The 20,761-nt window shown below is 45.8% G+C and overlaps 1 protein-coding gene across 1 annotated transcript in view; it reads left to right on the forward strand.

Annotated features, from left to right (window-relative positions):
* LOC121878369 (zinc finger protein 704-like) overlaps window positions 1–20,761 on the forward strand; it is a 144,785-nt gene that overhangs the window by 61,929 nt on the left and 62,095 nt on the right. The window contains exon 4 of the mRNA XM_042384572.1: window positions 12,620–12,858. Coding sequence (XP_042240506.1) covers window positions 12,620–12,858 — 239 coding nt within the window. The remainder of the gene's footprint in view (window positions 1–12,619; window positions 12,859–20,761) is intronic.

Consider the following 20,761-nt stretch of genomic DNA (forward strand, 5'->3'; position numbering starts at 1 on the left):
AACTATAACATCTTCATTACCGTCACCACAATCTAGAGGAGTATGATAGAGTGTGTGTGTGTGTGTGTGTGTGTGTGTTACGTCCTCGTGCTAAATACTATGTGGGTTAGTGGGTTGTTGATGTATACTGTGTGTATGTGTGTGTGTGTGTGTGTGTGTGTGTGTGTGTGTCTATATACGTTTATAATGAGTGTTTTGCTTTTGTGTGTGTGTGTGTGTTTTGAGTTTGTGTATACGTTTATAATGAGTGTTTTGCTTTTGTGTGTGTGTGTGTGTGTGTTCCTTTGTGTGCGTGCTTGCGTGCGTGCGTGTGTGTATGTATGATCAGTCACCTACCTACCTGCTGGGCCGTTGCTTGACCTGACCTCCACCACCCTCAGGCATAACACAGTCAAGCCACCATTACTGTACAAGTCTCCTGTTCTGGTCATTATTCCTTCCTTCTCTCCTTCCCTCCTCTCCTTCCCTCCTACCATCTTCATTCCTTCCCTCATTCCCTCCCACCATCTTTATTCCTTCCCTCCTTTTATCCTTCCTTTATTCCCTCCTTTCCTCTTCATTCCTTCCCTCCTTCCCTCCCACCATCTTCATTCCTTCCCTCCTTCCCTCCCACCATCTTCATTCCTTCCCTCCTCCTCCTCTCCTTCCCCCCTCCCCTCCTTCACTCCCACCCATCTGTTGTGGCACCGTTGGAATGATTTAGGGGCGGGTGGGTGGACAGGATGATGGGTTGAGTGAACTGGTGGATAGAGTGGGTGGAGTGTATGTGCAGGTTGATGGGTGGGCGGGTAGGCAGGCAGGTGAGTAGGGATGTGGGGAAGTGGGCGGGTTGGGTGGGCGGGGGTGGGTGGAGTGTTTGTACAGGTTGAAGGGCGAGTTGGGGTGGGTGGGGCAGACCTCGGTAATGGAGCAGGTGTACCATCAACTATCCGACGCCACTAACATTTGCTCACGGGTGGCAGCGTCCCCGAGTGCAGGAAACGATCACTCTTGTAATTTCTGAAAGAGAAAGAGAGAGAGATCGGGGTGTGGGGAATGGAGGGAGGGAGGGGGGGCGAGAGGTGAGAGCCTCAACTTGAACACACCAGGTGACGAGGAGGAGGAGGTCATGGAGGTGAGAAGAGGGAGGTAATGAGGGTGAGGACACGGGTTCTAGGGATATGCAATAGGACATGGCAAAATAGGGGAGGAGGGAGGATGGGTGGGGCAGGGTAGGGGGTGGGTAGGAGGTTTTATGCCCTGAGAGAAACTCGTTTTCTAGTGAGGAAGGTAATGTGACGTCGGGTGAGGGGGTTTTTGACGTCGGGTGAGGGGGGGTGAGGGTATGTGACGTCGGGTGAGGGGTATGTGACGTCAGGTGAGGGGAGCACACGGACAATGGGGTGAGAAGTGGTTGCAGGATGACATGGCAGAGGAGGAGGAGGGAAGACCAGGAGGGAGGAGGAGGAGGGAAGACGAGGAGGGGAGGGAAGCAGCAGGGGGGGGGATAAAGTCTGGTATTTCCTGTGTGATGTTCCCCAAGAGTGTGTGTGTGTGTGTGTGTGTGTGTGTGTGTGTGTGTGTGTGTGTGTGTGTGTGTGTGTGTGTGTGGTGTAAACAAACAGGTAAATATGAAGGGTAAGACGAGAAAGGAGTAAACAGTGTGATGATACGATTATGGACACAGAGAGAGGAGGAAAAAGAAGGAGAAGGTACTCTCTCTCTCTCAGGGTCGTCAGGATCAACTAGAGGTTAATTACACCACTTACAATGGTCTGGGTCAATTAAGGTGGTGTTGGCTGCTGTGGGTAATTAAGGCGAATTACTGTAGCTTAGAGCGATGATGATGTCACCCCTACATCATAAGGGGGGGGGTGCTGGTGACGTCATGAGAAAGGAGGGGGGCTGGTGACGTCATGAAGAAGGAGGGGAGTTCTGGTGACGTCATGAGGAAGGAGGGGGCTGGTGACGTCATGAAGAAGGAGGGGAATTTGGTGACGTCATGGAACTGTTGATTGTGTAATGACGTCATGATGGTATAGATGACGTGGCCATGGAATGAGTTGGGACAGGTGGGACGCAGACCAACACACACACACACACACACACACACACACATGTTCTTTCAATAAACCGTTAATTATTATCATTACACTTAACCTTAACCACACCATGTACAGTCAAGCTTACTCACGCTGAGGACTGTGGTGTGTGGGTATGGTGACGTCAGAGTGAGTAGGTGGGTGTGGTGACGTCAGAGGGTGTGTGGGTGGGTTTGGTGACGTCAGAGTGTGTGTGTGTGGGTGGGTGTGGTGACGTCAGAGTGTGGGGGATGGGTATGGTGACGTCAGAGTGTGTGGTGGGTGGTGACGTCAGAGTGTGCGGGTAGGTGGGTGTGGTGACGTCAGTGTGGGGGGTGGGTATGGTGACGTCAGAGTGTGTTTGTGTGGGTGGGTGTGGTGACGTCAGAGTGTGGGGGGTTGGATATGGTGACGTCAGAGTGTGTGGGTGGGTATGTGAGGGGTAGGTGTCTAAGCCCGAGCCACCTGATCCCCCCTCCTCCCCCATCTCACCTGTGTATCCCAGGGGTGTTGATTTGTGCCCTGGGGGTGGTACTGTCAAGTGAGGGGTAGGTTAGGTTAGGTTAGCGTGGTTAGTCTTAAGGTGTGTGTGTGTGTGTGTGTGTGTGTGTGTGTGTGTGTGTGTGTGTGTGTGTGTGAGGGGACACCTGGAGGTTACCGACCAGTGGGTGGGATGAAGGTGAGTGAGGTGGGTGTGGTGATGGATTGTGATGGTGGGTGTGGTGGTATAAATTGTGGTAGATGTGTGGTGGTGGTAGTCAGATTGTGGTTGGGCAGTGGTGGTAGATTATGGTTAGGTGTGATGGTGGGGATAGTGGTGGTAGGTGTGGTTAGATTGTGGTTGGGTGTGATGGTGGTAGAATGTGGTGGGAGGGGTGAGCACCGTAGCAGATGACAGGGTGAGAAGGAGCTACAGGAGGGAGAGAGGGAGGGAGGGAGGGAAGGAAGGAGGGATGGAAGCACCCGAGGCCAGGATGATGGTACAACCTGCTGCTGTGTTGCCCTTGTCACACACACACACACACACACACACACACACCTTGCAACAAATTACTTCACACAGCGACTCAACTCAACCTAACCCAACCCCAGTCCTAAGCCGACCCATCCTCCACTACCCCTTGTACTTTCAACGGTCATAAATAAACAACTAAATTAAACTTTAAGCTGGGTATAAACTTAAGCTTTTAACCTTTACCGCCACAGCTTATTGCCACAACTTCGGCAATGGTCATACACAGCCCCTTGTGTGGTGGTGGTGGTAGATACAGCTGGTGGTAGGGGTTAAATCATCGTCCTCAGGGGGCTGAATCATCGTCCTCAGGGGGCTAAATCATCTTCCGCAAGGGGCTAAATCATCGTCCGCAAGGGGTTAAATCATTGTCACCAAAGGGTTAAATCATCATCCTCAAGGGGCTAAATCATCGTCCTCAAGGGGTTAAATCATCGTCCTCAAGGTTAAATCATCGTCCTCAAGGGGTTAAATCATCGTCCTCAAGGTTAAATCATCGTCACCAAAGGGTTAAATCATCGTCCTCAAGGTTAAATCATCGTCACCAAAGGGTTAAATCATCGTCCTCAAGGTTAAATCATCGTCACCAAAGGGTTAAATCATCGTCCTCAAGGGGTTCGGAGTTATATTGACCGTAGGAGTCATCGGTAACCTCACCTGGGAATAAATAACCTTGAGTGTGTAGTATGAACAACGCCACTCCCTCGCTCGGTGACTCTCCAACACCGGGTCCTCCTGTCATCGTTGGTGATGGTGGTCCTCTACAACACCGGGTCCTCCTGTCATTGTTGGTGATGGTGGTGGTGGTGGTCCTCTCCAACACCGGGTCCTCTTGTCATTGTTGGTGATGGTGGTCCTCTCCAACACCGGGTCCTCCTGTCATTGTTGGTGATGGTGGTGGTGGTGGTCCTCTCCAACACCGGGTCCTCTTGTCATTGTTGGTGATGGTGGTCCTCTCCAACACCGGGTCCTCCTGTCATTGTTGGTGATGGTGGTCCTCTCCAACACCGGGTCCTCTTGTCATTGTTGGTGATGGTGGTCCTCTCCAACACCGGGTCTTCCTGTCATTGTTGGTGATGGCGGTGGCAGTTCGTAATAGTGGTGGAGATAGTCCTTGATGGTGGTGGTAGTTCCTGGTGGGTGGTTTATGCACAAGGACTGCCTCACACACACAAACACTACCGGCTCACGTGTTCGCACTGGAGGACACCTTGTTTTTATTACCTGTTCCACCCCTCCCCCCTCCTTTACCTCCCTCCTACCTCTTATTTCACCCCCTCCCTTCACATATCTCTCTTCCTATTCTCTCATATACCAATCCCGGTGTATATATGTATGTATGTATGTATAACCGCCATCCGGGCGGTTAAAGAATTTAATGAAACTTGTGACGTCAAACTCGAACATTATAATTCGGTCAAACCTTTTGAATACAATTCATTTTAGTATTTCAAATAAATCATACATAGGCAATCACATAAATGTATAATCCAATATATATTTACATAACAATCATAGCTATGTAATCAGTCTAATCTTAACACTTACAATGAGCACTTAATTTTCCATATTTTTATGTCGTCACAATGATAAACGATGCAATGGACACAGTCTACCTGTGTACACAATACAGTAAGTACCAGTTAAACTTACATGTTGAAAGTCTCAAGAGAAACCAGGTTAGGTGCTGCCTCTGTGGTCTGAATAACTACAGAGGAACCAGGTTAGGTGTTGCCTCTGTGGTCTGAATAGCTACAGTGCCGATACCTTGCTGTCGCCTCCCCAACCCTCTCTGGATGGGCGGCTGAGTCAGGTGATTATAATTATACATAAACAAAACTCCCCTTACACACTCCAACCTTCTCTGGGCCTTTCATCTCTACACACTGTATACAGGCAGGCACACTCAATATACATGACATGACTTACAGCCTAACATAATGTTTGTTTATGTGTCATCCTACTCATTACTGCTTGCGGTAACAGTATGTATGTATGTATGTAATTCACCAATGAACAGAGCTGCGGTGGTGGCTAAGAGTCGCTGGTACGATCCCCCCCCCCCTTTAAAATCCACCCAGGTGTGAGTTTGACACCTGTGGCAGCCTCCTCGTCTACCCTGACTTGATAATAAAAAGTATGCCATAGTTTTATTACTTTTTTATAAGATAGTTTCTCATAGTTTCTTATATCTTCACTGTCTTTATAGGGTCCCCAGGCTTATAAGACACACTTATACGGGTTGATATATAGAGATATTCAGGGGGGTGTATTACTGTGTGTGTGTGTGTGTGTGTGTGTGTGTGTGTGTGTGTGTGTGTGTGTGTGTGTGTGTGTGGCCTTCAGGAGCTACTGGACTCGTTCACCTCGTGTATGTTATTGTCGCCATTATTCTTCATTATCCTCTACACACCATCTTCTCACTTCCACTTGTTGTTATTGCTGCTGTTATTATCGTCTCGTTGCTTTTACCCATCTTCACTAATAATAATTGTTTCTTCTCACTCACTCACTCACCAATACCAGCATTCCTGTATCATCATCATCATCATCACTACTACCAATCCAACACTACCACTACTACCACCATTCCAGCACTACCATTACCACCATCCCAGCACCATCACCATCCCGGCATCACCATCCCCACACCACCATCACCATCCCCGCACCACCACCACCACCACAAAAAGCGGACAACCTTGGTGTTAACGTTATAGCTTATAATATCTCGTACAATGAAAACTGGTATTGTTATACACACTGATGTCGCTGTCACTCCTTGATGTCGTATGATGTCACCCAGAGCCTATTAAAAGTAACGGAATATCACTTAAGTGCTACGTGATGTCGGTTTTCGTCCTCGTTCCTGGGGTCATTCGGATGATGTCATATGAGAGAGAGAGAGAGAGAGAGAGACTAACATGTGATGAAAGGCAGAGGTAATAATAGTAGTAGTAAATTTAGCATGTTGGTGGTAGTAGTAGTAGTAACCAGAGGAGGAGGAGGTTGTGGTGAGTCTCGTGGTGGTAGTGGTAGGGTCAGGTGGCAGGGTCAGGTGGTTTAAGGACCACCTGTTCTCGCCTGTCTCCACCTGTTCTCACCTGTCCCCATTTGTTCTCACCTGTCCCCACCTGTTCTCACCTGTCCTTGAAGCTGGCATACAGTTGTTGCTGTTGCTGCGTCTTGGGGGTGTCGTCTCCTGCTGTTGCCGTGCTATTGTTGTACCTGATGCTCTTTTGTTTTCTTTTTGTTTACGAACGACAACAATGAGTCTCTTTATATCAGGACTCCCCCACCTTTACCTACCTGTGTTAGGCCTTCTCGTGTGATCATAGTTGTCCCTTAATACTCCCTGTCACACACACTCTCTCTCTCTCTCTCTCTCTCTCTCTCTCTCTCTCTCTCTCTCTATATATATATATATATATATATATATATATATATATATATATATATATATATATATATATATATATTGCATAACAAAATGAGTAACTACCCTTAAAACTACGGTCTAATTACTAACTACCCTAAACACTACGGTCTAACTACTAACTAACTACCCTTAAAACTATGGTCTAACTGCTAACTACCCTTAAAGCTACAGTCTAACTACTAACTACCCGTAAAACTACGGTCTAACTACTAACTAACTACCCTTAAAACTATGGTCTAACTCTTAACTAACTACCCCTAACACTACGGTCTAACTACTAACTACGCAGTTCTTTACCCCCCCCCCGTCATTACAAATCGTTTACCATTGTTTTTGTTAGTTTTTTTTACGCGTACCGTACGAGTCTACCCTGTGATCTATAATACTAAAACGGTAATTTATTGCGATGGGTAACTATCCTAAATTATAGCCCCCCCCCCCCACCCACTACCCCATCCCACCCCTACCTCATGGGGAGGGGGGGAGGGCGACGGTGATGAAGGAGGTGGAGAATATGGCGTAATACACAATGGTGAAGAAGATGATTGTGCCGCCGCTCACTTGCACTCAAGACAAAGACACCACTGAAATTTTACGGGAAGGAGGAGGAGGGGAAGGAGGTAGTAGTTGTTGAAGAGGTGCCGTTGTTCGTTCAATGCGGCCCCACGTCAGTACCTGTGTCGGGTATATAACTTTTTTTTTTTATGCACCTGCTCAATCCCGTGACTTGTGTTTATCTTTCTTTCTTTTTCTTTCTTCTCTGTATTTTTTTCTTATCTTCTATGTTGTTCTTTCTTTCGTTCTTATCTCTGTCTTTCTTTCTTTCTTATCTATCTGTATATCTATCTTTCGTTCTTTATTTCTTTATTTATTTTTCTCTTCCTGTCTTTCTTTATTTCTTCTGTCTTTTCTTTTTTCCTTCGAAGTGATTTCTTTATATTGAAATCTTTATGAAACCAAGAAGCACAGATATGTAAAGTTGAGTGTGTGTGTCTGTAATAATGATAATAATAATAATAATAATAATAATAATAATAATAATAATAATTGACGGTTTATTGAAAGAGCATGGCAGCCGGAAATTTCATAATTGGGGAATGGGTCACTTGATCGACCAATAATATACAAGTAACACAAGTGAAGCAAATATGATATATAATAACTAGGTGGGGAGAAGGTCATACTACAGGGCATTTCAACATAGTGACAGTGCAAAAAGGTAAGATTGCCTGGGAGTGAATACACTGATTGATTACAAGTTATTGATAATTTTTTCAATGGTTGGGACTGGGCTGTTCTTATAGCGATCAGTTCGTGCACGTATGGGCTGGATGCGGTTGTGGTGTCGAACAGCAGTTCTCGGACGAGGGATCTCGAGTGGTAGTTGGAGCCGGTGTCGAGGATGGTGCAGAAACTTCTCACCAAATTTGCAGATGAGGTCGTGGTGATGATCAGAGAGAGCCGAGAGGGTCAGTGTGTGGGGGGGGGGAGGAACGTTTCGGTTACAGACACACACACACACGGACGTACAGTTACATGGTGTAATATTTACCCCGAAGTTGCCCTTTCCATTGTTGTCTTGTGTTGTTAGGTTAGTCATCGACAGTTAAAATTAGAGACAGAAGGAGAGAAGAAAGAAGGAAGGAAAACAGAGACTAATGATTTAATTAGACAGAAAGAAAGAGGAAAGAATAAGTCAGGAAGGAAGGAAAACAAAGACTGATGATTTAAAGAACACTGTAGAGTGAGTAAAGCGGCTGGGGGGGTGACTCATACAGACAAATACTGGACCACATGACCCTTGACATAAAAAGACCTCGTTGACCGCTTTTCTAACCAGCGGGATTTTTTGTGTAATTTTTGTAACCGGTATTTAGCTCTCTCTCTCTCTCTCTCTCTCTCTCTCTCTCTCTCTCTCTCTCTCTCTCTCTCTCTCTCTCTCTCTCTCTCTCTCTCTCTCTCTTGCTTGCTTAGGTAATGCAGGTGTAATCTTGAAACTCGTCTAACGTCACACACACACACACATTGCTTGAAGCGTGAATAAAATAGTTTTATTATTTTTTTATATATAGCAATAAAGAAAGTGGGAAAAAAGAGAGGTTATAGCGGGCAGAATACCGTGACTTGGAGACTGGTCGAGGCTCCGGGTTGGGTAGGTTTCCGGTTGAACTTTTACGCATGTGTACAGAGGCGTGTGTGTGTGTTGACGATGATGAAAGTTTACTAGGTTAAAGAGCGTAGCTGTGTGTGTGTGTGTGTGTGTGTGTGTGTGTGTAATAATAATAATAATAATAATAATTAACGGTTTATTGAAAGAGCTTGGCAGCCAGAAGGCTGAAAATATACAGTTACAGTGTGTGTGTGTGTGTGTGTGTGTGTGTGTGTGTGTGTGTGTGTGTGTGTCACTTCCTATACTGTACTAGAAGGCGGTATTATGACTCGCTAAGACTATCTATCAACACGTATTATGCTCCCCCTTCCCCTCCCCTCTACAAAGCCTCCTAACCCACTTTTCTTCATTCTTTACGATCATTGATGTAAATGTGAAATATCTAGAACGAAAAAAGACATACACACAATAACCAGACAATATTACAAGGCTGAAGGAAACAAAATGGCCGCTGGTAATGTCTGGGAGTTCGATGTACCTAAGAAAATGTCAGTCAGTGGTTGTTTCTTTTAGATAAGTTAATTGCCCGAGATGTTTTAATTGGTGGTGGTGGTGGTAGTAGTTGTGGTGGTGGTGGCGGTGAAGGAGGTAGTGGTGAAAGAGGTGGTAGTGAAGGAGGTTGTGGCGGCGGCGTGTACCCAAAGTCTTCATCTGTGTTACTGTGGGAACGGTAAATAGAACGATTCACAAGCTCCGAGTTTCACTTCCTAACCTAACTCGATGGTGATAGTGGTGGTTAGGAGGAAGGGGGGGTAGTGGTAGTAGTGGTGAAGGTGGGGGTTAGTGGTAGCAGTGGTGGAGGTGGTGGTAGTAGTGGTGGAGGTGGGGATCGTGGTGGTTTTGATAGTAGTAGTGGTGGTTGTGGTAGTGATGGAGGTAGTAGTGCTGAGGTTAGGTTAGGTTAGGTTAGGTTACGTACACCAAATACGACGCGCCGGGTTATTCCAACACTGTAATGGTGCATAATTCCCCTTGTGTTCCCTCCATTAAGTTCCCACACTCCTGTATTTTGGGGGTGTTTAGCGACCCCCCTCCCCCCCCCTCCCAAACCTCACCTTTACTGACCTGACTCATAAGGTTATTTCCTCTGAGGTGTGTGTGTGTGTGTCAAGAGGACTTATTACTGGGCTGCATTTTATTTTATTTAAACTCTCTCTCTCTCTCTCTCTCTCTCTCTCTCTCTCTCTCTCTCTCTCTCTCTCATTTTACTTAATGTTAAATAACTAGTCCAGTACTGTATATGTATATTATTTTTTTGGGGGGGGCGGGGGTCGGTCGTGGATGAAGATTATAATTAATTAAAATTGTTCAGTGTAATTATTTATGTTGTCGGAAAAAATTGAAAGAAATTTACGTCGATGTAATTAGGGAAATGTTCAGCTGTGGTGACGTCAGCCGGTGTGGAGGTGTGGGAAGAACTTATAGCGTTCGACTGTGACCAAAAATTTTATTATTATTATTATTATTATTATTATTAGTAGTAGTAGTAGTAGTAGTAGTAGAAGTAGAATTATTAGTAGTTATAGTTATAGTAGTAGTAAAAGAAATCGTAGTTATGTTGTTGTTATCATTCAGTTCATGGGTGCATTATCAGACACACGGCCTCTTACGGCTTGTTGGGACCCACTTTCACTCTTAATCTGACAGTGAAGGATGGTGATTGGGCGTCGTTAGTGACTGTGATAACTGACTGGTTGACTGGTTGTTTGGGTGGGAGGGGGGGAGGTTAAGGTGGGGTAAGTGGAGCTATAGATGTGGGAGAGGGAGGGAGTGACAGTAACCAGATGTTGACATTACTCTGGCAGATGACGTCACTCCACCCTATCATGAAGTCGGTCACTCATCATATAAACACAAACAAACAAACAAACAAACAAAGATCATTTATCATAACTTAATCGAAACATGTACAGTAAGTCAGGTCGAGAGATAAACGTGATGACTCTTAAATATTAGTGAATTGTTTATATATCTTAATTATGTTTTAGTAAATGATCGTTGTTGCCAGTCTAACCTAACACCGTTCACTAGGTTAGGTTAGGTTAGTGCTAGGTTAGTTTAGGTTAGTGCTAGGTTAGTTTAGGTTAGTGCTAGGTTAGTTTAGGTTAACGGTAGCGTGGTTAACCTGGAGCTGGGAGGGAAGGGGGAGGGGGTCGAATCTACACCTGACCTCAATTCTATCATAACATTTAATAGAAGTCTCACTCATTACCTCTGGTCTAAGCCATCTTCACTATTGTAACCAAAAGGTAAAAAAAAAAAGACTCAGGTGTGCATCTCGTAATTAAGTGAACACCCGCAGCCAGATGACTTGAGATGGGCTAATAATAATAGGAGTAAATAGATGAAATTATGGAACTAGTAAAGATGAATAATAATAATAATAATAATAATAATAATAATAATAATCACTTAAAATTGTGGTTGAAGTGTGTGTGTGTGTGTGTGTGTGTGTGTGTGTGTGTGTGTGTGTGTGTGTGTGTGTGTGTGTGTGTGTGTGTGTGGTGGTTGCCGCGGTATCTGGCACAGGTGTTAGGCAGTGGTGGTGGTAGCCGGGGTTGGTAGATCTTGGCTTGTACACCTTCGTTATATCGTATCAGCTCGTTTGGCTTGTCTCTCTCTCACTCATTATATAACACTCTTGGCGGGTCTATTATCTCCTGGGGTAATAATATAAGTCAATATTTCTCCTTTGGCAATATTGTTGTGTTGTGTTTATCTCCCGTCAACAGTGTGGTGGGAGGGAGCAGCTCTCTCTCTCTCTCTCTCTCTCTCTCTCTCTCTCTCTCCGTGTGTGTGTTTGTGTAATAATTAACTATGTGTAGAATGTCTATATTATTATTAGTAATATTTCATTAGTATGTTTATTATTACTACTATTATTACTATTGTCATCATTACTACTACTACTACTACTACTACTACTATTTTTTTTTTAAACGTGGCTTCCAGCCTCCCCCAATAGCCACACCTTCGCCACCATTTAATTACCTTAATATTAAATATCCTAATACATAAGTAGCTATCCTATCTGTGTTAAATTAGTTGAGCCGCAGATCTATGCGGCATTCAGTGACAGTAGCCTCATAGTCAATATCTGCAGCAGTTGTCGGAGTTGGGGCAGAAGCTCTCGTTCCCCTGAGGCAGAGCAAAGCCGACCGAAGGAGAGAGAAAGACAGTCGACATCTCATCCAGGCTGTAACATAACTTCTGGGCTGCTGCTTCTGTTCGGAGATCAACTCCGCGAGTCTGGCGTAGAAACATCTTGCACTTGGTCCCATCCCACCAGAGGTTGTGAACACTAGAGGAGTGAAGCTGCCTTGATCAACGTTTTGAATTCTCTCCCCATATGCCCTTCTCTTGTCGTTCTCGTTCCTCCTATGTGCAGCATCGAGAGCTAGGTTACGGTGACATGCGGCCATGGGATCAAAAATCCTGATGTCGAAGAAAGCTCGCTGTCCCCGCGTCCAGAATCCTCGAGCACTGACGTCCACACGGGCTTCGTTAGATGTGTTTGAAGTCCTGTGTTGGAAGATCTCACCATCCAATGGAAGGAGGGTCGGTTCTACCATGACATCCCGGCAGATTTCCTTCAACATATTTGCTGTTAGATCCCTTACTTCGTCATGCCTCATGCATATGAAGCCCCCCTTCTTGTACACCATGGCGTGATCGCCATCATAGGAAGAGCCATACACGCATTGGGAGGGCAAACCTTCGACTGGCCGACCGTACCTTAGAGCAATGGCATCTGTAAATTCTTGTTTATTAAGACTGAAACCATTTGCCCTTATCGGTAACGTAGTTAACCAGTTCGAGGCGCCCACCTCCTGCGCTATAGCTACTTTTTTTTTCAAATTTTCTGGTACCTGCAGCAATAGTTGCTGCAACTTATCATTTTGACTACTACAACAACTATTCTTCTTCTCCTTCTACAGGTATGGTCGGGGAATCCATGTCACCGGGGTCTTCCGTGTCGTCCGGGGTGTGGTCGTGGGTGGATGGGCCGTCACCTTCCTCGTCCTCGTCGTCGTCCTCGTCACGTTCACCCACCCACCGCTCAGTCACCCCCTCACCCCCCCTGTCAGAGTCATATCCCCTTAACTCACCCAACCTGGATGACGGACTTGATCTGGATGACTCCCTCTTCGATGACGCCGTCCCCAGGAAACGACGGGTGAGTACAAGCGTAGATAGATAGAGAGATAAAGTAGATAGATAGAGATAAAGTAGATAGATAGAGAGATAAAGTAGAGAGATAAAGTAGATAGATAGAGAGATAAAGTAGATAGATAGAGAGATAAAGTAGATAGAGATATTAAGTAGATAGATAGAGAGATAAAGTAGATAGATATTAATAAGTAGATAATTTATGTAGAGAAGTAGATCGTTATAGCTATGAGGTGTGAGGCAGACCTGACATACGAGTGTGTTTGTGCCAACTAGGTGTGAGTCAACCCCCCCCCCCCTCTGTCATGCTGTAGAAGAATAATAATAATAATAATAATAATAATAATAGTAGATGTAATGATGATAATAAAAACTACAGCAACAATAATTATAATAACAACTAAAACAACAGTAATAATATCAAAAGTTATCATTTAAATATTGAATATTTGGCAGCAGACAACACCAGGACCTTGTGATATAGTGTAACAGAGGATATGGTGTGAGAGAGAGAGAGAGAGAGAGAGAGACGGACTTGACATAATATCTTACACGACCAGGAGATAAAACTGGTAAATGCCACCGAGAGATACACGGACTAGATCACACGTTCGTAAAATTGTCGGGTTAGTTAACATAGGCGGCGTGCCACCACTAGTTAACATAAGCGGCGTACCACCACTAGTTAACATAGGCGGCGTGCCACCACTAGTTAACATAAGCGGCGTGCCACCACTAGTAAACATAAGCGGCGTGCCACCACTAGATAACATAGGCGGCGTGCGCACAATACGGCGTTGGTTAACATAGACGGCGTGCCACCACTAGTTAACATAGCGGCGTGCCACCACTGCTAGACGGCGTGTTATGCCACCACTAGTCTGGTTAAGCGGCGTGCCACCGCTTAGTAGGCGGCGTGCCACCAAGACTAAGCGGCGTGCCTGGTTTAAGACAACCTTGACATTCCTAACATAAGCGGCATGCCACCACTGGTTGCGGCGTGCCACCACGGGTTAACATAAGTGGTTAACATAAGCGGCGTGCCACCACTGGGGCGTGCCACCGGGATTAACATAAGCGGCGTGCCACCACTAGTCACAAAGCGGCGTGCCAGGGAGTTAACATAAGCGGCGTGCCACGCTGGTTAACAAGCGGCGTGCCACCGCTCACGGCGTGCCCAACTGGCGGCGTGCCACCACTGGTAAACATAAGCGGCGTGCCACCACTAGATAAGGGGCGTGTCATAGGCGGCGTGCCACCACTGGTTAATATAGGGAGCGTGCCTCAGGAGGATAAGTAGTTAACATAGACGGCGTGCCACCAGGGCGGCAGGGAACATAGGGCGTGCCACCACTAGTTATGGTTAGGTCAAAGTTAACATAGAGGCGGCGGTCAAGGGAGTGCGCCAGGCGGCGTGCCACCGCTGGTTAACATAGGCGGCGTGCCACCACTGGCCACCACTGCGGCGAGTTAACATAAGCGGCGTGCAGTTACAAGACGGATTAACATAAGCGGCGTGCCACCACTAGTAACGTGGAGGTCACAGTTGGGCGTGCCACCGGTGTGCCACCACTGGGCGGCAGGCGGCGTGCCACAGAACATAAGGGAAAAATAAGTTAGGCCACAAGGGAACATAAGCCAGCGGCATGTTACTAGGTCACATAGACGAAAAGCCACCACTAGAACATAGGCGGCGTGCACCGACTAGTGTAACATAGGGAGGTACGTGAGGGAGGTACTCTTGCTGTATAAATCTAGTTCGAGGAAAGACCAACTTGCAAGACACCTCGACATTCCTAGGATGTTGTGGGCGGGGTGATCATGTCAGGGAGTGTCACAAGGAGGGAGGTGTCATGGCCATGTCATGGGAGTGTCACAAGGGGAGGGAGGTCACATGGGAGTGTCACAGGAGGGAGGTGTCATGGGAGTGGTCACAAGGGAGGGAGGTGTCATGGGAGTGTCACAAGGGAGGGAGGTGTCATGGGAGTGTCACAAGGGAGGGAGGTGTCATGGGAGTGTCACAAGGGAGGGAGGTGTCATGGGAGTGTCACAAGGGAGGGAGGTCTCATGGGAGTGTCACAAGGGAGGGAGGATCATGGGAGTGGCACAGTGCCAGGGAGGTCGAGAGTGCCATGGGTGTGCTTGAGGATCTGCCGGGTGTCAGAATCAGCTGTTGGCTTGGCTCCGTGCCAGAGGTCTTGCCATACACGGGGCCGACAATAATAGTGGTGGTGTAAGAGTGAGTATACAGTACACACACACTCCCGAAACTTATCATTACCGTACTGATAGCTGGTGGTAACTGACCTTGTTGTTAAGGGAGCCTGTCTACCTCTATACCTGCCTGCCTCACACTGCCTGCCTACCTCATAATGCCTCTCTGCCTGCCTAACACCACTGTACACAAACACCCACTATTTCTTGATGACTGTAATTACGTGGATCATAAGTGAAAAACTTCTCCAACACCCGCGCCATCATGACAACTGGCTTCTGGCTTCCATCTGGCTACGTCGTTTCCCTAGCCAGCTGGAGGGAGCAGGTTGTAAACTTTAGTTTTGCTGCTGAAAGTGTTGGAACTAGTTGGGTGTTGTGTAGAGTCGAATTGTGTTACTTGTGGAAAGGTGGCAACTTTGGTACCGCCTGTTGCATCTCGCATTCCCCCCCCCACCCCCCTCCGTCTTTTCTCCTTCCCTGCTTCCCTCCCTCTCTACCTCCCTGCTTCCCTCCCCCTCTCTTTCCTTCTCCCTCCCTCCCTCCCTGTCAGGCCACAGTCTTCGCCCAAATAGCCAGGACAGCTTTCATCTTGTTGCTCGTATTATATTTCACTCAAGGCTTGTGGCAGTCGTGCACTCTCATGTTATATATATATATATATATATATATATATATATATATATATATATATATATATATATATATATATATATATATATATATATATATATGCTGATAACCACTGTTATTATTATTATTATTATCCACCCATCCACTTATTCACCCCCGTCGTCGTGTACCTAACCACCCCTCAGCGACCTCGTCAGCATGTGTGTTACTAGGCTGGGCACTTGGTGTCCGTGGCGTGAGGTGTTCCCAATTCATCCCCACCAACCTATTGGGGTCACCATGCCGGCCGGTCTGGTGATCCTGGCTGGTGAGGGGGACACGTTTGGTACTTGTTGGTGATCTATATGTCTGTCTGTCTGTCTGTCTGTGTCTTTCTGTTAGTCTGGATGTGTTTATGTCTGCCTGTTGTAAAATAGTATGCTATGCTTAGTTTTTGCAGGGTGGAGATGTGGACTCTCTCTCTCTCTCTCTCTCTCTCTCTCTCTCTCTCTCTCTCTCTCTCTCTCTCTCTCTCTCTCTCTCTCTCTCTCTCTCTCTCTCTCTCTCTCTCTCTCTCTCTCTCTCTCTCTCTCTCTCTCTCTCATTATTCTGGTCTTATCTCTTTCTCTCTCAAAGATATACTATTAGGGTCATTCTCTCTCTCTCTCTCTCTCACACACACACACACACACACACACACACACACATATATATGCACACATTATTGGGGTCACCATAAGTGCTGGTGATCTCAGTGTGGTAGAGAGAGAGGTGCTGTGTTGTTTTGACTGGTGATTAAGTGAAAGTAGTTGAGGTGTGTGTGTGTGTGTGTGTGTGTGTGTGTGTGTCTGTCTGTCTCTGTCTGTCTCTGTCTGTCTGTCTCACAACTTACCTATCTATCTCTGTCTCTGTCTGTCTGTTTGTATCTAATTTTACACCTTACCGTAGTCAAGTCAGTCAGTCAGTCAGTCAGCGAGTCAGTAGTCGGTTAGCCAGTCAATCAGCCAGCCAGCCAGTCAGAATCGTTGTCACATACATACAGTTAAAGGAAGAAATAAACGTATCTCTACGATGTTCTCAGAATCAGGAAATTAGACCTAATAAAAGTGGACCAAAAAGACACATACATTATATATTTACACTATATCCTGACCTAACCTATCGTATCCTGACCTAACCTATCGTATCCTGACCTAACCTATCGTATCCTGACCTAACCTATCGTATCCTGACCTCACCTGACCTAACCTGTGCTAGAAAAAAAAATAGAATACGGATTTTTGAGGTGTGGTGTTGGTGGAGTAGGAAGAGGAGGAGGCGGAATGGGAGGTAGAGAAAGAGGAGGAGGAGGAGGAGGAAGAGGAAGAAGAGGAGAAGAAGAAGAAGAAGAAGAAGAAGAAGAAGAAGAAGAAGAAGAAGAAGAAGAAGAAGAAGAAGAAGAAGAAGAAGAAGAAGAAGAAGAAGAAGAAGAAGAAGAAGAAGAAGAAGAAGAAGAAGAAGAAGAAGAAGAAGAAGAAGAAGAAGAAGAAGAAGAAGAATGCTACTGCTGTTGTATACATGTTAGTCTTAGTGTCATGGTGTCCAGTTAAGTGAGATGAAAATGTCTAGAAAAACTTGGCGTTATAAAAATGGGAAACCTTTTGTGTGGATGCTGTTGTAGGTGTTGTTGGGCAGGTGAACAAGGCCACCCTGCCACCCCTCCCCCGTGATGACATTTTGAGAGTATGGGGGAGAATTAATACTTCCTTGTTGTTATTAGGGTACTCTCTCTCTCTCTCTCTCTCTCTACACACACACACACACACACACACACACACACACACACACACACACACACACAGTGTCCCCCCCACCACCACCACCCAAACACCGTGGCGGCAGCGTTTGACATTTTACCCCAAAGTCGATGTTTTTGGGGACGTTGGAGATGATGGTGATGGTGGTGGTGGTGGTGGTGGTGGTGGGCGTGATAGTGGGCGTGATGTGATAATGGGCGTGATGGTGGACAGGGGTGATATAGTGGATTTTTGGCGTGACGATGGGTGTGGGCGGGATAGTGATAGTAGACATGATAGTGAGCATGGGCGTGATGGATGTGGGCGTGAGGGAGGTGGTGTAGTAGTAACAGGGTCTCGGCAGTAGTAGGGTAGTTAGTGAGTATTGATTCGTCTACCCGACCAATAATTTAACTGAATTCTCAGCTTGATTACTGCTGGAACGAGGTCGATGTGGCTTGTAATTTTTTGATCAGTAGTAGTTAGTGGTGATCCTAACCTAACCTGACCTAACTTAATCTGTCCTGACCTAACCAAACATAACCTAACTTAACCTGAACTGTATACATGTTGAACTGTGTGCCTGGAGTCGATGAGAGACAGGGTGAAGGAGAGGGTGAGAGACAGGGTGAAGGAGAGGGTGAGGAAAAGGGTGAGGGAGAGAGGTTCGTGGTGCAGAGGATTACAGGTGAGCTTTTCATCCCTCCAACTGGCAACTTAGAGATCAGGGACGCGTGGCTGAGAGAGAGAGAGAGAGAGAGAGAGTATTTTAGCTCACCTGCCACCCTTCTATTGTGTATCAGATGGACTCCTCACGTCTCTCTCTCTCTCTCTCTCTCTCTCTCTCTCTCTCTCTCTCTCTCTCTCTCTTACCATACACCACTCATACCCTATCTCTCACTTTACTCCTTATACTCACCTCACTTACCCCTCATCCCTCACCCCCTTACCTTTCACCCCTAATCCTCACTTCACTCACCCTCACCTTACTCACCCCTCACCTTACATCCCTTATACCCTCACACCACCCATATCCTCCCACATACCCACCACCTTGGCACTCTGGCACACCATCTATGTCCTCTTTGGCACCCAGGGATGATGTGTGGTGTGGATGACCCCCAGGTGCCAACTCGATATAACTCGGTTGGCAGTGTATGGCTCTGGAAGGCTTTGGCACTCTTCCTATCACTTCTTCATCTTCCTCTCTTCCTCCTCCTCCTCCTCCTTCCTTACTCCATATTATTCTCCTCCTCCACCTCCTCCCTCCTCCTCCTCTCTTCCTCCTCCTCCTCCTCCTTCCTTACTCCATATTATTCTCCTCCTCCACCTCCTCCTCCTCCCAGCTAGTTAGACCCCAGCGAGGAGTCTTCATAAATCTGCCACCGTAGGCCTAGTCTGACATGCCTCACCTCACCCCCTACCCCCCTCCTCCCCTTACCCCTACCCCCTTCCTCCTCTACCTGACCTCCAAGAGAGAGAGAGAAAGGGGGGGGGGGAGATGCTATAACTCTTCATGCTGTTATCTTTCAACATCTTAAAGGTATACCAAGAAGCTATTAATTTTACGTTTGGTTAGGGTTAGGTTAGCTTTTGGTTACGTTAGGTTTAGGTTAGTACATAGATATTGTTGGGAGAAGTTAATTACTGAGATATAATTGATAATAATATAAAGTAATGAGCAATAGAAATTAAATAACAGTATAAATTAAATAGCAATAAAAATTAAATAGGCTCGTATGTATGTATGCATGTATGTCGGTATTTTATGTATGTATGTATGTATGTATGTCACCTGTTATTGTTGTTATTACATTCACGAAATAACTTAATTGTGTGTTATATATAGTAGTTTTAAAGGGTGTAATTTATGAGTGTAAATTACTGTTATTATTGCTATTTATATTCTGCTATTTACTGTTAGGGGTTATATATACTGTATATTGTGTGTGTGTGTGTGTGTGTGTGTGTGTGTGTGTTTCGTCTTGTTTTCTGCTGCGTGTGTTTCCGCTGGTGTTGCTCTTCGACTGTCGGGGTTGTTTTGACTGTCGGGGTTGTAATGACTGTCGGGATATTATGACGTGATTTACCCGAGAGACAACACACATTAAGTACAACAACAATAACAACAACAATAACAACACCCAACAACACCACCACCACCACCACCACCACAATTCACCCAATAGGCAACCTCCGTCAGTAATCAGCTGTTGTGAGTAAACAAACCGAACTTGTTATTGTCCGGAAAGATAAATAAAATGGCTACCTACTCACCTACCTACTGTACATGTTTTCTCTTTAACACAACACGTAGATATTAACAGAGGAGAGAGAATGAGTATCTAATAGGGCAACAAACCACGACACTCACACATGCGCAATACAGTTTTAGTAAACACACACACACACACACACACACACACAAAAAAATCCTGGCCTTCATAAGCGAGTTCCGTGAAGCCAACTGGGTAATATTCCAGTGGTACCCGGGGCTTGTGTGTGTGTGTGTGTGTCTATATTGGGACCTCCATACCACTGAAAAATTTCCCATTTATTCCAATTCTCTTTATTTTGTTTAGGGAGAGAACGAGTTTTATTTATTATTATTATTTAGTTTATTTATATTTTATTTTATTCTTTTTTTTTAATCATTCAACATAATTTGGATTAATATTCAGTTGTATCCGAATATTCAATGGTATCCGTATACCCTAAAACCATCATCGCATCGACACAGTATAAACAATATAGTCTCATGGCCATATTTTCTTCGTAGGACATTACTTCATCTATTTTTCATGCAGTTGCTATATTTTTTTGTTTATATTGCGACATTTTCTGAGGGAGTGTTGGTCACAGGTGGGGGAGGGCAGGTAGGTAGGAAGGAGGAGTTGGAAAATGTCTCATCGTGGAGGAAAAAACGCGAGTGAGTTAGTCAGTAATCCTGGCGCGGGGCCAACCAAGAGTAGGAAGAGGAAGTGGTGTAAGAGGAAGAGAGTGGAGAAGACGATGGAGGAAGTAGAAGTAAAGGAAAGGAGGAGAAGGAGAGGGTGTGGACTGTTGGAGGCAAGGAGAGGATGAAGAGAGGAAAGGAATGTAGGCAAGAGGAGGAGGAGGAGGGTTGGAGGTCAGGAAATGGAGCAGGAAAGTAAGTGATTAATTGATTAGAGAGAAGAGGTAGGGAGGAGGAGGAGAGAGAGGTAAGTGGGTATATCAGACTGCAAATTAGCGTGCCCCGACGTTACCACTCCCACACCACTGTACATGTTTAACTAGAAAAGTCAGCAGTGTACCACGATTACAGTA

This window comes from Homarus americanus, unplaced genomic scaffold (genome assembly GCF_018991925.1).
Source record: "Homarus americanus isolate GMGI-L3 unplaced genomic scaffold, GMGI_Hamer_2.0 scaffold41027, whole genome shotgun sequence".
Classification (NCBI taxonomy): domain Eukaryota; kingdom Metazoa; phylum Arthropoda; class Malacostraca; order Decapoda; family Nephropidae; genus Homarus; species Homarus americanus.